General features: G+C 37.3%; 1 protein-coding gene across 3 annotated transcripts in view; it reads left to right on the plus strand.

Moving 5' to 3' along the window:
• Positions 1-16,710, plus strand: part of LOC124776442 (spindle and kinetochore-associated protein 1-like) — a 90,935-nt gene that overhangs the window by 21,871 nt on the left and 52,354 nt on the right. For 2 of the 3 annotated variants that reach the window (XM_047251442.1, XM_047251440.1), the window contains one exon: positions 14,528-14,745. The exons of the other annotated variant lie outside the window; for it this stretch is intronic. In XM_047251442.1, coding sequence (XP_047107398.1) covers positions 14,539-14,745 — 207 coding nt within the window. In that variant the 5' untranslated portion in view covers positions 14,528-14,538. The remainder of the gene's footprint in view (positions 1-14,527; positions 14,746-16,710) is intronic. 3 annotated transcript variants of the gene reach the window in all.

Genomic DNA, 16,710 nt, shown 5'->3' on the forward strand with positions numbered 1-16,710 from the left:
TTATAATATTTATTACATTAAACTTTCAGTTTTTTATGTCAAATGAAAGAGAAACTGAAACAGTTTTACCAAGAACCTTATAAATGTTCTATGTGAGCACCATTTGTCACACGGCACACACAAAGTCTATAGCCGAGCGCTGGATAGGCCGCAAGGGGCCCAATGACAGGGCCTCCACGTTCACTCGACCTAACACCGTGCGATTTTTTCCTTTGGGGCTTCATCAAGGATCGTGTGTACGTGCCTCTGCTACCAGCAGACCTCCCTGAATTAAGAAACCGGAGTGAAGCAGCTGTTGCTACAACCACTGAAGACACACTTATCTACGTTTGGGAAAAACTCTGCTATAGACTTCGGGCGTACTGTGTGACAAATGGTGCTCACATTGAACATTTATAAGGTTCTTGGTAAAACTGAGTTGCTCTTTCATTTGACATATCATTTCTAACTCTAAGTTTAATATAATAAATATTATAAAGCGTTAAAACCCTGATATTCATTTATAAACACCCTGTTTCACAAACAAGTTTCTCCTCAGTGATGAAGTACTGAAGCATGCAGAGGTTGCAGAAGTTTCCAAAATTGATGACACCAAGTTTTCTTCTGTAGAATTTCTTGTAGAAAGGTTTTCAGCATCCCTGCCGAGGAAGGGAAGTGAGTCAGCTGATGACCAATGAATGTGCTTCAGAACCAGTTTGTGGCCCTGCAGGTTGATGACTCTGCTACTGTTGAGAGCAAGAACTTGACAGATGAGCATTCATGGAGCTGATGGTGTTCCTAAGTACGATGGGTTATCCAGGCTAATGCTTTCTATTTTGACCCTACCGCACAGTAATGCTGAGTGTGAGTGTATGTTCAGTTTGGTGAAGAAGAATCACAATCAGTGTAGGTCCTCCGTGTCGAATGAAACACTGGGATCCATTTCTGTTTTGATAACAAGAAGCAGTGGTCCATGTTACATAGATAGTTTTCCTTCAGAATTTCTGAAGAAAGCTACTCATCTTCGTCTCTCCTCTGCAACCCTGTGTTGGAATATAGCCAGTGTTCTGTGAACTTGAGAAAATTTTGTAAATAAGTGTAACATTATATGTGTTAACATTTTTTGTAATCTCTTTCTGTGTAGTCTTTTCTCTCTATGTTTGAATACCTTGTGACACCTGCGCGCGTTAAATTTTTGAGATTTGGGATTTTCTGGATTTCTGTTTCTGAAAGTTGGCAGGTGTGGATCTGATAAAATAATTTTCTAGCCCTACAGTTTTTCAGGTTTCACTGAGCCTGCCTAGCTTTATTATCTGACAGTAAAGATCTAAAATTTTACAATTTCCCCTGTAACCTCTGTAATTATATGGTCTAAAATTGGAGCTGAACTTTTTGAAACCTTTGCAGCAGTTTTTACCATATGTGCCACACCAAAAGTGCTGAAAACGTTATTACTATTTCACCCTCAACACCTGTGTTAATATATATGTCTCCACATGTTATTACATGTTTATCCTAAAAAAAGCATAGTTCTCTCACCCATGACAACAGATATTTGAATACATCATTACTGGTACATAAAGTCATGTAGAACACGGTTGGTACGTTCTGATGTAGGACAAGTCACTGTGTTACAATTTATCGTCACATGATTTAAAATTACATTAATTACGGTATTTTTACTTTAAATGTGCATTAAGTAATAATGTTCAAAGTATATATATTGTGCAAGTGGAAGAGAATATGTTGTAAAAGCAAAAAAGAGCATATACTGTACAGATCGATATACGAGGGTGGTTTGAAAAGTTCTTGGAATTACCACGAGAGGTCAGCACTATAGCAACGAGTTGTTTACGTGATATTCATTGGAGTGATGACTGTGAACACATGCCACAGTTGTCAGGGTGTATACGACCCTGGAGATCCGGGAAAAACCCGGTAATTTTTTCATCCGGAAGAAAACCGAGAAAAACCTGGGATTTTTAGAATTCCGGAATTTTTCATTGTTTTAGTTTTCAGTTAAATTTTTTTAATTTTGACTGGTAAGAACTAATACTCTAACAAAGGATATTACTGTACCCCGCTACTGCAGAATAATACTTCAACAATAAAACATAAAACGATAGAAAAAAACGAATAACTTAAATTGCAAAAGGAATGCGCCATATACACCGACACAGTGCTCATGCAAACGTCTGCCAACTGCAAAGTGTGTCAAAGGCTTTAGGAAGACTATGCAATGCTTCATAACAACAAATTACCTCTGATGAGCGTGAAGTCACAACTGTTTACATTAGATTCGTTTTAGCAGTTACGAGCGGGCTATTGCGCATGCGCAGTTGAGTCGCGTTTGAGTAGTAGATTCACCCTCGTCTGTGGCTGTGTAAGCAGTTGCAGCAAGCAGGTAGATGCTACCGGGAAACGGGGGCGCCAAATTCATATTCTTGAGAAAAAAAACTTGTTTCACAAAGCGCCTAGCATCCAGCGCACGTTTGTCTCTCGATTATTCATATGATTTTGAAACGATTCCCTCTTGGATTTTGATCATTTTTAAGACGTTTAAAGTTGATTTCTGACAGAATCATAAGTTGATTGTGTATAGTGTACGTGATGTTTGTCAGGAGAATCCTCGTCGCATCTAGAAATAAACTTTCCCCAGACAAAAGGGGACGGGCTATACGTGCTGAGTGGTGTAAAGCGGAACGGAAAAATGGCAATCACATTTTGATTATGTGGTTGATTGGGTTTATAAATGATCAACCTTGTTATAATTACTAGCGAAATCCATAGACTCAGACTACCAGAATGGAACTAAACGACTGACACGAATAACAGGCGGGAAAGATTATGTATTATCTTCTCGGTGTATCCAAGAAGATCAAATGTTGACGGAAAATTTTTGACCAGATTGCTACACTAGTAAGGGCCAGTTGTACAGTCCCCGGCTTAAGTTCTATTCTGGAAGTAACGCGGAAAACGTGTTGTACGAACACGTAATAACGCCTAACCTGAAAATAATAGCGGGATAACTAAACCTGTGATTCTGGCAGGGTTAGTGAAGTTAATCGGCGAACAAATTTTGACAATGGTAGGAATAGCTACAGAACTAGTGGATGAGAAGATTGTTTGTTAGAATGAGGAAGGAGAAGAAACAGGGACATCACACAAATTATGGAAGAATAAGAAGATTCCAAATTTGTATAAAAATTTCGTAATACTACTTTTCGATCTCATGCTTGAGAAACTGGTGCGTATGAATGAAACTTGAAATTATTTCCTAACATGAAGCTTTTTGCTTGTACTAGGCATTTTATATTGGTACTTCGTGAATAATATTCTGTTGTGTTATAAAAATGGCCATTTGTGCCAAAACAGTCTCGTTTATTTGGTGTGTGTTACAAAATTTTGTTTTATCTAGAAGACATTGACAAAATAGACGTAATCAGATCGAGAAACCGCATCAGTCTTGGGTATTGTTTGTGTTAGCAGCTTTTTCAGTATTAGATAACGACATTTCGAGTTTTCATGTAGCAAAACGTTTGACGAACTTTGAGGTAATAGATTCTCAAATAATGTGTAATTTCTTGCTTATCTCTTGTCTTTATTGGTTTTGTGACCTATATTTAATTTTATGTCACACAAAACAGCAAGTTATCAGCTAATAGGCAATAAAGAATTCAAATTTTCTGAAGAGTTTTTGTTCTCCTGATTACAAATTATCCCATCCGCTATTAATTGCGAGATTTTTTTAAAAAAGAGGGGCAGGCTGTCAAACCGGCCGACTGGGAGCAGGAGAGGCACCACAGGACATTTCAATTTCCACTGTCCTGAATATAGTTTGATGGCATCCATTGTAAAATAAACACGTTTCAATTCCACAGAAAGAAATACAGTGACGTACGATAAAAGAATGCTGTATGAAGAGATGTGGCACTGCACTTTGGCACACTTAAGACCAAATAACATGTCCTACATTTCCTCGAACACATATGTTTTATGTTTCAGACTTTTGAGAAAGATGAGCACTACAAGATGAACATATTTTTGAAAATTCGATTTTTTTTTAGTATTGGACCGGTTCGTAAATATCGTAGATCCAGGGCTGATGCCCACAGCATTCCGAGCTATTGTGGGTAGTCTCCACGTGACCCGTATTTCCATTTAGTGATTTTGCTGTTCCCCTTCGTTTACTCTCACGTCAAATGAAAACAAAACAGATATCTGTGGTCGGGAGCTATCAAGTGAATTAAAATACATTCACATAATTACGGAAGGCTAAAATATGTCATTAGTTTCAGATTTTATTTTATTTCTACCTTTCTGACAGCCAAGCATTAATCGCCTTGCTGAACAATGATGTTATTTTTGCCTGTTTGCTAAAGAAATTTGACTTTTATTAACCTTTTCCGCAGAGGCAGTCAATGTATTTGAAACGAAATGTTTAATTCCACAGTACTGGGTAATTTCAACTGTTCGCTGCATTTCAAGTGCACGTTTTCATTTTCTAGCACGTATGGCATTATGCCATAATAAAGAACCAAACATGATATAATACAGTACTGGTGCTCTAAGAAAATTTACATCCCAAAAAAGCACACTGAAAAGTTTAATATCAGGTCGAGGTGTATTTCGTTGGGAGCACGGACATATGAATGTACACTTTAAGTATGTACTTTAAATGTGCACATTTTAATATGGTTCACGAAATTCCGATACTCTTGAAGTATCCTCTGATGTCTTGTTTCTTTACCTAATGTATGATCTTTCAATGTTTTACACGTACGTACATACGGGCTTCGGGCTTCCTACATCATGATAGCTGCGCAGGCGCGGTGTAGCCTGTTATCTGCGCTCTCTGGCAACTGCTAAAATGAACCTATTTCTAACTGGTCACCGGAAAATATTACGAATAGTGGTTTGAAAAGCATCACTTTCAAAGTAAATATCCTTGAACTATGTGCAAGAATGTACCATGAATTTATAAATCACAAAGCATTTGACTCTCATTTAAAAATCAACTCTTTGATGACGAGCCATTTAGAATAATTTAGAACCCTGAAAATTAGACATTTATGTCATTAATAACAATTTTACTGGCACATTTGTGTGATATATCCTAAAAGTGTAACACGCGCGAAAAAGATCAACATTGTATGAGAAAGCTTAGCTTGTCTTGCAGCTTGTTAACCTTAGAGACTAATATTATATGTGATAGTTTTGCTTTTTTTGTAGCAACACTATGTATATTAATTTAAACTATTAACTTTCCGTGTTTGTGCTACTTAACAGTGATGCTGTTGGCCCCCTACATCATGTGTCCTATGCTCTGAATATCCGCTGTCATCTGCTGGCGAGATCACGTGACATGAGCTTTGACTGGCATACAAAAGCCCATCGCAATCTCGATTTCAATGATTCGGAAAGTAACATGCGGTGTTTGGTGGAATTCCAATTTATATTTTCATAATACGAAAATACATGTTGCTGCACATCAAAGGTATTTCCAAAACATGTATTTTTCCCTGAATTTAGTTTTCTAAAGTGCTGGGAAATTCTACGTCCATGTATAAAACCACAACCATTCAAAGGATTGATAAGGGAAAATATACTGTCACTTAAAACGGAAGAAGCGTGTTTTCACCCAAAAGTCTATTTTTAACCGGGAAATCCGGGAAAAATCCGAGAATTTTTTTTTCCTTGTCCGCTTATACACCCTGGTTAGTGCTCTTGGAAGAGAGCTGTCGCGGTGACGTGGCTCTGTTGCTGTACCCACATACTGATTACCGAAGATGGAAAAAATAGAGATTCGAGCAGTGATACAGTACTTCGTAAAGAAAGGTATGAAATCAAAGGACATTCATGCTAAAAAGGGTGTATCACATTTTAACTGAAGAATTAGAAATGAAAAAATTATCTGCAAGATGGGTACCATGACTCTCGATGCTGGATCAAAAGAGCTTGAGAATCGACATAGGGGAACAATGTTTGGCCCGTTTTAGGGGAAACGAACAAATTTTTTTCGCTGGTTTGTGACCACGGATGAAACTTGAGTGTACTACTATACCCCAGTGACAAAACAGTCAAACCAGTGGAAACATGCTGATTCTCCATTTTTGAGATGGTATCAAGGCACTGGAACATCGTTCGACCAAGTGCATTAGTCTACAGGGAGACTACATTGAAAAATAAAAATAAGTTTCAGTGATGTAAGTACTTTTTTATATTCCGCTGATAACTTTTGAAACCACCCTCGCATGTCCAGGGTGGGGCAAATAAAGTGGTCTGCAGAACAGAGTCCAGGGTACTAAGAAACACTGCAGGGAAAATGAAAGACATGACTAACCTGACTATAGCAGGTGTTGAAAGTGACCATCATTCATCTCTTCGCAATTTTGTGCCCTGGTCAGCAAGTTGTTAAAGGTGAGTCGAAGCTGGACTGGTGGAATTGCTGCAATCTCATCCAAAATATTTTTCCACAATTCTTGAAGACTATGATTGTCGTTGCGATACTCCTTAGACTTTAAGATCTCCACACATAAAGTAATCGCACACTGACAGATCCGGTTACTAGGCTGGCCAGCAAGGGCCAGAGCCACACTGCAGTTCCAGGTGGAGTACTCGTCCCCATAATCGACATGGTATGCCGATCTCTTGTGACAGGCATTGGGTTGATTTGGTTGGTTGATTTGGTATCTGAACATTACAGGTCTGTTTTTCCTACTCATTTGCATTAACATTTTTCTACATTTAGAGCTAGCTGCCATTTGTGAGACCAACTACAAATTTTGTCTAAGTCACCTGGTATCCTCCTACAGTCACTGAACTTTGATACCTTCCCATACACCACAGCACCATCAGCAAACAACTGTAGCTTGCTGCCCACTTTGTCCGCACCAAATTGTTTATTTGTATGGAGAATAATAATGGTCCTATCACACTTCCGCGGGGCACTCCCGGCAGTACTCGTCACTGATGAACACTTGACGTCTAAGACAACATATTTGGTTCTGTAACTTGCGAAGTCTTTGAGGCACTCACATATCTACATACTTATTCCATATGCTCGTATCGTCTTTGACAGCCAGCAATGGTGCACTGTGTCAATAGCTTTCTGGAAATCTATAAATACGGAATCTGCCTGTTACCCTTTATCCATTGTTTGCAGTATATCATGTGAGAAAAGGGAAAGCTCGAGTTTCACATGAGTGTTTCTTTCTGAAACCTTGCTGATTGGCATATGTAAGATTCTAGGTCTCAAGAAAATTTGTTACATTCGAACTAAGAATGTGTTCAAGGATTCTGCAGCAAACTGATGTTAGAAATATTGGTCTGTAAGTTTGCGGGTCCATTCTTTCGCCCTTCTTATCTGCAGGAGTCACCAGTGCTTCTTTATTCGAGCTTGGGACTGTGCACTGGTGAGAGATTTGCGATAAATGCACGCTAGGTAAGGGGCCAATGCTGTAGAGTATTCTCTGAAAAACCGAATTGGGATTCTACCCAGTTCTGGTGAATTTGTTTTCAACTCTTTCAGTTGTTTCTATACACCAGGGATGCCTGTTACTATGTTGCCTATACAGGAGTCAGTTCAGTGGTCAAATGATGGCATGTTTGTACGATTCTCCTGTGTGAACGATTCTTAAATGTGAAATTTAAAACTTCAGCTTTTGTTTTACTCTCTGCACCTGCCACACTGGACTGGTCAATGAGTTTCTGGATGGAAGCATTATACCCACTTATCAATTTTATGTAGGACCAGAGTTTTCTCTGGTTCTCTGCCAGATCTTTTGCTAATGTACGACAGTGGTAGTTGTAAGCTTCGTGCATAGATCTTTCCACAGACTTAGGAATCTCTACTAATCTTTGCTTGTCGTCATTTGTGCATTCTCTTTTGAACCGAGAGTGCAACAGCCTCTGGTTCTCACCATTTTCCAAATCTTGTTATTAAACTATGGTCGGTCTTTTTGGCCCTGAACCTTTTATATTGATTCAGTCAAAATTTGAGAGAAAGATAAATTTAACAGCGTGCAGTCTGATAACATTTATGAACAAGTTGTACCACCCATTTTATAACAGTATTTTTTTCACTAAGTGACAGGAACTATGTAGCAATATTCATAAACTGAGTGAACTAATATGCTATTAATGTATAGGTGTTTTAGAGTGTTTTTATAGCTTAATTTGAAATAGGGTGCAAATAATTAAGAGAACCCAGTACTTGGGCACTGGCACAACGAATATTACCTTTTAATGCATCAGTTATTTGCTTAATTTTTGATAATTCCTGAATACCCATTTAGGACAGTGTGTGTTCATCAAACATGAATTTGTCATATTGCAAGCTCCTAAATTCATTCTGTTGATTCAACAGCCTTTCTCTAAGTTGAAATCTGTACTCAGCAAGTTGCCTTAGGTGTGTGGTGGAAGGTACTTCTGATACGTTGTCTTTTTGCTCCAAACCTTGTTCACCCATGAAATGTGTGTGGAAGGTAATAGTCGGTAAACTTCTGTATGAGCTCTAATTTCTCTGATTTCCTCATTGTAGTTATTTGATAAGACCTATGGGAGAAAAAAATGTTGCCAGACTCTTTGGAAGGTACACTCTTGGAATATCAACAGTAAACCTCTCTGTGATGCAAAAATTCCTCACTTGTAGCATCCCCTCGAGACTCTTATCTCAACTAAATGATCTTGCGATGAAACACACTGCTCTTCATTGCATCATTTTGATCTCTTCTATTAGTCACACTTGGTAAGGGTGTCTGACAGATAAACAAGACTCAAAAATCACCCAAACAAGTGTTTCATAAGCAATTTCTTTCATTGATCAATTATATTGCGTTAAGATGGTTCCAGTAAATCTCCGCGTGGCACCTGCTTTTCTTACAGTTAGTTTTATATGGTAATTTCTATTTAGGTCACTTGTAGATGGCTTCTCAAAGATATTTACGGTAGTTACTGTTTAGATTGGTCTGTAGCCAATAGCGCAATTGAACAGCAGAGGATTTCATCGCCTACTTATGTGTAGTATTTTATATTCATTTGCATTCAAAGTAAACTGCCAGTGCCTGCACCAATCATCAATCTTCTACAAATATTCCTGCGTTTCACTAGTTATCTGGCAGTGTTGCCTTTTTATAGACAACTGCATTGTCTGCAAACAATCTTATGGAGATTCTGATATTATCCACCATATCATTTATATATACTGTTAACAGATACTCCTTAAATTAGCTTTATGTCTGTTGCTTTTGTTCTGTTAGGAGTGACACACACAGTTCTGTCTACAGTAAAGTCATGAATCGAAACAGAAATCCGGTCCGATACTCGGTGAGATCTTAATTTATTCATCAAATGACAGTGCAAAGCTGAACCAGTATGAAAGACTTTCCTGAAGTCAACGAACATGGCATCACCCTGTGTACCATTGTCTATATAAGTGCCATTTTGGTGTTCATGTGATGATTGAAAACACGAATTGTCTTAAGATTTTCTGTGGTGAAACAGTTTGAGAAGACTGAAACTTCAGTATTTCAGCCTAGCTCTCTCATCTTACATTTCTGTGCCAGTATTCTGAAATGTCCTGGGTGTTTTTAGTCCCTTTAGTTGTCAAAATTTTGCTATGAAATTCATTTAACAATTCTCACTTTGCTCTCTTTGTGCTCATATTTACTTTGTTTAGCTTTTGTTTGTCAGAAAGGCTTTGACTTTGGTGAAATCTGTGATAAAGCTCTCTACTCTTGTAGCAACTTTCTGACATGGCTATTAAACTATGTGGGTCTCTGAGCCCATAAAACCTTGCTCACTACATACTGGTCTGTGACATATTGAACCACACTTTTGAATTTTATCCATTTTTCCCACATCTTCATCTTCAGACCTGAATATTTGATGTTGATTACTCAGATACTGTGCAATTTGTATCCTATTGCTCATGCTAAGCAAAAACATTTTCCAACCTTTCTTAGCATGCCTTATGATGATTGTAGGTACTGATGCTATCACAACATTATCATCATAAATGCCATCCTCTTTGTTAACTGGTTCAAAATGTTTGTGTCTTTTTGTTGCTAGGAGGTCGAAAACATTACCGTCACAAATCTGTTCACATAATTATCTGCTGAAAGTAATTTTCAGACAAGACATTCATAATATCTCACATAAAGCACTGTCACTAACACCAGTTTAGATTGCATGAGTCTTTTTCTATAGCTGTCAAATTGAAGTCTCCCTCTATTGTCACAAGAAGACCAGGAAATTTATTCACCACATTCTGCAAGTTCTGTGCTCAGTCACTACACCTCCTGAGGCAAATGGCCTATAATAGCATGTGATATCATGTTTGACCCAGATTATTTCACATTCAGGACCACTAATAACCTCAATAGATATCATTAAATTTTTTAAAACAATAAATATGCGTCCATCACTGGCATCTGACGTTTTCTTAGTATAGTAGCAAACCATAAAAAATTTGGAATGAAGTAACAGTATGAAATTTGATAGAATGCTGCTTACCACAGGGGATGTTTTGAGTCCCACACAGGCATGTTAAAAATCGTATGTTAGATATTATAAGTTATCCTCCTTCAGATGTAGAAAAATAAACTCACATGTGCATACATGCACAGCTCGCACACATGGCCTCCACAGACTTCTTTTAGTGTGTTAACTGAGTGGTGTAGTGCAGTAGTTGGCACACTGGACTTGCATTCAGGTCGGTGATAGTTCAAACCTGCATCCTGCCGTACTAATTTAGGTTTTCCATGATTTCCCTAAATCGCTTAAGGGAAATGCCCAGATGTTTGCTTTGAAAGGGCATGGCTGGTTTCCTTCTGCTTCCTTCCCTAAACTGAGCTTGTAGTCAGTCTGTAATGACCTCATTGTCTCGGGACATTACGCACTAATCTCCTCCTCCTCCTTACAATATACCTGCCTTCCACTCACTGCCTCCCCTATGTGGTAAGTAGCAATCTATCCTATTTTATATTGTTGCTATCCTTGCTTCATGTGGAGATGCAAGACGCTGATGTAAAAATGAATCCTGAAGTAATAAATGTGCTGAGGAGATCAGTAATAGTGGAATAATAATAATAATAATAATAATAATAATAATAATAATAATAATAATAATAATAATAATAATAATAATATGATGATGATGATGATGATGATGATGATGATGATGATGATGATGATGATCACTTGCGAGTGAATGAGGATGATGATGATGATGAAAGACACACAACACCCAGTCATCTCGAGGCAGAGAAAATCCCCGACCCCGCCGGGAATTGAACCCGGGATCCCATGTGCTGGAAGCGAGAACGCTACCGCAAGATCACGAGCCGCGGACAATAGTGGAATAAATAACTCTCATTAAATTTCAGTCCCTGGGACAGTCATACATTCAAATCTCTTCAGCTTCTTCAGGCATATGTGGAGCTCTGCCTGAGTGGAAAGTGCTTCATTATCTAAACTGGGTAAGGATGAATACTTAATATCAGTTTTAACAAAATCGCAGTGATGTAGTTGGGCAACTTGCTAGTATTAATACCTACTCTGTGAAGATTGTAAGAGGACAGTCCATCTGGTGCTTTGATACAGCATGACTAATAGTAACTGAGCACATGAAGCGAATCAGCGTCTTCTTGCCATTAGAAAGTAGTTTTAATGAGATATCATCATTTTGTACTTAGAAAATATTGCTAAATGGATTTATATAATCTAATGAGTGACTGGGAGTGGGACACTCTTAATTATATCTGATGCTTCCCATGGGTGCCACCAGATCCATGAAGTTGGATTTATTTTTTTTTATTTTTAGTATACCTGCTTGAGAAAGTCATTGACAGTTGAGCATGGACAAGGGTGGTGGTGATAATTCTCCATAAGCAGCATGCGCAGTATGACTTTGATAATAACAGTTGTCTTCTACCAGCTGCTTATGTATAGTATTTAATTAATTAATCAAACTGATATATGGTGTAAATTGTAAAAATTTAGGTTTTTTGACTTCATATTCATGGAGAATATTAACTGATTGGTACATTCATACCTAATTATAGCAGTACTCAAGACACTCAACAGATAAGTTCTTCAGTTGTTGCAAATGAGAGAGACTTAAATTTCCCATTCTTAGAAGCCCTAAAACAGTCCATGGGGGGAAGTCATTTATTTGGTAAGTTAGCAGTGAGGAAATTGTAAATGTTAAAGGAGCTTGCATTCAGGAATTGTGCCAAAGTTTGCAACAGCTCATTTTTACTGTGATGTAGGTTTCTCACAGTGTGAGGAGCAAGAAGAGATCTGTTGCATTGGCCTGACGATCTTCAGATTTCAGTAGTGTTACTCATCATTTATTCTTGAACTTTTAAAAAACAGGCGAGTATGGGCAATGAGACATTAATATTTTTTTCCCTCCCTGGCAAATAATCAGTCCTTCGACATGTTGCGCGACACGTAGCATTGTCGTGATATAGAACACTTGTACATTTTCAGCAGTGTCGCCTGACGTTATTGATGACTTGTTTATATCTTTCAGCATTAACAAGTTCTTTGGTACTCTAAAGGAACAGTCACGACATTTTCAGTGTGACCAAAGTCATTCTCTTGGAAGTGCTTTCAGAACAAACTGCATTTATTGTTTGCAGTTAATTTTGGAGCAACCAAACAGTTTAATGTGAATTCTGAACTCAGCATTTTTCACTTTCCCGGAGGTGAAAGTAGTGAAAAGAGACAGATAAAAATCTCCCCCAATCAGGGAACAACCTGAGGCCTGTGGATCTGTAGTTGGCACTGTACCATTCAGCCATAAAGCAAGATGATTACCACACAGAAAATTATTTGTTCTAGAATGTAGGATGACAGTTTCCATTTACAGTACTTTCAGAAATTTTTTATGATTGAGCTGACTTTGTGATTACCCAACAAGACCCTTGCTCATCCCTTCAACTGCTTTTTTGTAGAATATCAGTAAATATGTCGGAAACATGTATTTCTTGACCCAGATTCCCTTTTAAAGCACAAGAGAACACACTGACTGCATTATAGGCAATGATACCTTGCTATGTGATGCTTGCCATTGACATTTGGTCTTTTGTTTTAATTTAGCCTAAAATTATTTCTTTTTATTGTCCTGTTCTTAGTAATACATAAGATAATTTGAAAAATTATTCATTTTTATCTACAGAATATATATTGTGTAAATGTATCTAAATAGGAAGATTCTTTATGCTGGAACAGGAGTTTCTATGTGGGAAGTGTACATACAGTAGAACCCCTCTAATACGTCACCTTCGGGACCGAGACCATGGTCGGAAAGAGAAAAAGGTCGGATTATCCGAAAAATCTAATATTTATTGCAAAAAATATAAAAGACATTTAGTACAAAAAATTAAACGATATAAGAACTAAAAGATGTCTACAGTAATATAAAAAGATGTTTTTTACACAGTGTTAAAACAGTATATTAACTAAAAAATGTCTACACACACTATAATATGTATTGGTTTTAAAAGGAAAAACGACAAACAAATTACAATACTGTACTGTACATAATAATGTATGAACGGTATATACTGTAAACTAAAAAGTCTTTGTAGCACTGTATATAAAAATAAACTAATGTATGTATAAACTAAGAAATGATTATACTGTATGCATTGTTTTTACAGTAAAAACGAAAAAAAGTTACTTGGAAAAAAAGTCGGGGATACATTTTTGACGAGTTTTCCAAGGATCAATCCAGCCTTCACTGGCAGCAAATTTTCTTTCGGCTTCCAGTTTTTTGTGCAAAACTATCGCTTTTTCTTTGAGAATTGGCCCGGATATGGGAGTACCTTTCCTTCTTTCTTGACAAAACCACATCCACAATGCGTTGTCAAGCAGCTCAAGTTTAGGCTTTTTTAATGTTTTGCGATTCTTCAGTGTGTTTTCACCATCAATTGTAACTGTATAGGAGTCAGTGCCTTTCCGATCCTTCCTCCAATCCTTAATTGTCGTAACACCTATATTCAGTTTCTTTGCAATTCTTTGGAGCGAATTTCCTTCGTCCAGTCTTTGTAGCAATGCTAATTTTTCATTTAGTGAAAGAGTTACGTGTTTACGTTCGAATCCAGACATGTTGAAAAACAGACAACCATAAACACAGTGAATCTACAGTAATAAGTACGGTAGAGAACACGGAATAAAGCAAACACGAAGTTTTTTAATCCCAACAAAGGATAAAACTGCACAATAATGTACAGTATAACAATATGCACAGCGATAGACACGGCAACAATGGCCTGACAGGTGATCAGTCAGTGACAAGTTGGCACAGGCTCGCGAGCCTCAGCATGGTCGGACTAACTGGAGTGACGGACCATCCAAGGTCGGATTAGAGGGGTTCTACTATATAATTATTTTGCTCCAAATTTTTTGTAGTTAGTCTCTATGTTTTTAATACTCCAATATGCTAGTGGCAGTTACTACAATATATTTGCTAACACTTAATTGCTGACTACTCTACCTATATTTGCCTTGTAGGTTTACAGTGTTTCTTTCATTTAAGGTGCAGCACCAATGTCTGCTCTATTATTATCTGAACTCTCTTATTTGGAGGAAAGAATAGACAGATGTTTGGGAATGGTGGAAATTTTAGGTGGTGTAAATGATAACGTGGTAAAACGTTGTGGTGTTTTGAGCTCTGAACTAAATTTATGTCAGAAATATGTGGAAGAATTACATACACTTCTGTTTAAGTACTCGTCAGAAATTGAGAAAACTGAGGTATGTATGAACAAAATACATGTACAGAAAATAGAGTAAGATATTAGACTACTACAAGGGATAGTAATAATGTTTTAATTATTACCTTGAGCAAATAAAGCTTTGTAATATTTTGTTTCTTTGCAGGTACACATCTGCAGTTCTGCTACAAAATGAAATCGCTGCACCACAGTACTACAGCATGCCATGAGAGGAGGCAAAACAAAATGGGGCAACTGATTGATAAAATGAAATATTGTGCTGTGATTAGTTTACGGCAGCAGCAGCAGCAGTGTTACAGGTCACCCAAATGGGCGCAGAAAGCATCTGAATTAGCCTGACAAAGCTGCAACGTTTCTGCTGCTGCTGAAAATGAATTGCTCCACAATACTCCAGCTAATCAATGGGTTGCACCATTGTTTTTCTTTTTTTAATACTCCATTGGTTTACTGTAGTACTATAAACTGCAAACGTGTGCCTACAAACATAAAAAAAAATTAATTATATTACTTGGTTTCTAAGGTGATAATAAAAACTTTTGCTACACATTCCAATATACAGTCAAACCTCCATATAACAATTACCAATACAATGATGAACCTGGGTACAGCAATAATTTTATATAGCCCCAACTGATTTCCTATATGTGCTATGTTAATTACTTCTCATTACAATGATGAAGTAAATTTAACAACACCCTGTTATAACCAAGACATAATTTCGAGAAATTTACTATTCCCCACTTCTGAGAAGCTCACTGTACCGGTAGGAATTGTTTATTTAGCGCCTAGATTTTCGGCGCTTTATTTCCGGAAGCTTCGCTATATATTGCAGTAGTTTCGTTGGGCTCATACACAGGTTATGTCCATCATTTTTGGAGTCTGTGAATGTTTTTAATTGATGTAAATGCTTTGGACTAAGCTAAGATTTGGACAATGGCTAGAACTCTAATACAAATGTGGTTGGAGACAAAAATTGAGGTTTTCAAAGGCATTGATAAAGGAATGAAACAAGTAGACATGGTGAGGAAGTATGGACTTGAACAATCAGTGTTGGCTACATTCCTTAAAAAACTAAAAGAAATTAAAGAAGTTTTGTAGGTGGGAAATTTAGAGTGATCTAGAGATTAACTCAGCTGTTACTGGTAAAACCATAGATGCTTCAGTATGTGATGTTCACCTGCTTTATTTCATTGTTGATTATCCGTGGTGTCGACTTTCTGCGTTGTGATAATGGCTGAAAAATGGAGGGGGTGGAAGTTCAACACTGACTACTTTAAATTATGTAGCCGACAGGTGCACATTTGCGTTTCACAGTTATTTACTTTCACTGTTCACAACCCCCCAGTAACACACAGCTATATGGCCAGTACGCTATTGTTTAACTTTAGGTAAGCCTCATTAATAGCTTGCAGGTAAACATTAACATACTATTACAATAGTTTACTATTGAACATCTAGGAGCAGTAAAAACCTAACCACACACTTCACAAGTCTTGTAGAATACTACGGTTCATATTGAACAGACACTGTCATTGTTTTAGCACATTGCCTAATTGTGTTAAACTTTTTTCGCAGTTGAGTTGATGCATTGTTGTTGTTGTTATAACTAACACAGGTTTCTTGTCTGAAACTCGGCTGTGGACTGACTCGAGCCCAAAAATCAGGCCCTTCTATATCTTCACAATAATAGGCACTGAAACTATACATTGTGTGATGTTTAATTTACAAAAATTACAATTGCAACTTAACTCATTCAGTTAATTGCATATATAGAAAAATTCTGTCTTTTTAACAGTTTCTTCTACTGTGTGTTAGGCCTAATTATTTGTTTGTCATGAATTTAACAGATATAATTATGCAAACAATACTTTTTACAAAATGGGTAATTACTTCGGAATTAAGAGCTGGCTTTGCTCAAATGTTTTCGAATAGAACCAAATAGATGTTTTAAGAATACTATTAGTTGTTCCTCCAAATGTTTATA

Source organism: Schistocerca piceifrons, chromosome 2, assembly GCF_021461385.2.
Source record: "Schistocerca piceifrons isolate TAMUIC-IGC-003096 chromosome 2, iqSchPice1.1, whole genome shotgun sequence".
Taxonomy (NCBI): domain Eukaryota; kingdom Metazoa; phylum Arthropoda; class Insecta; order Orthoptera; family Acrididae; genus Schistocerca; species Schistocerca piceifrons.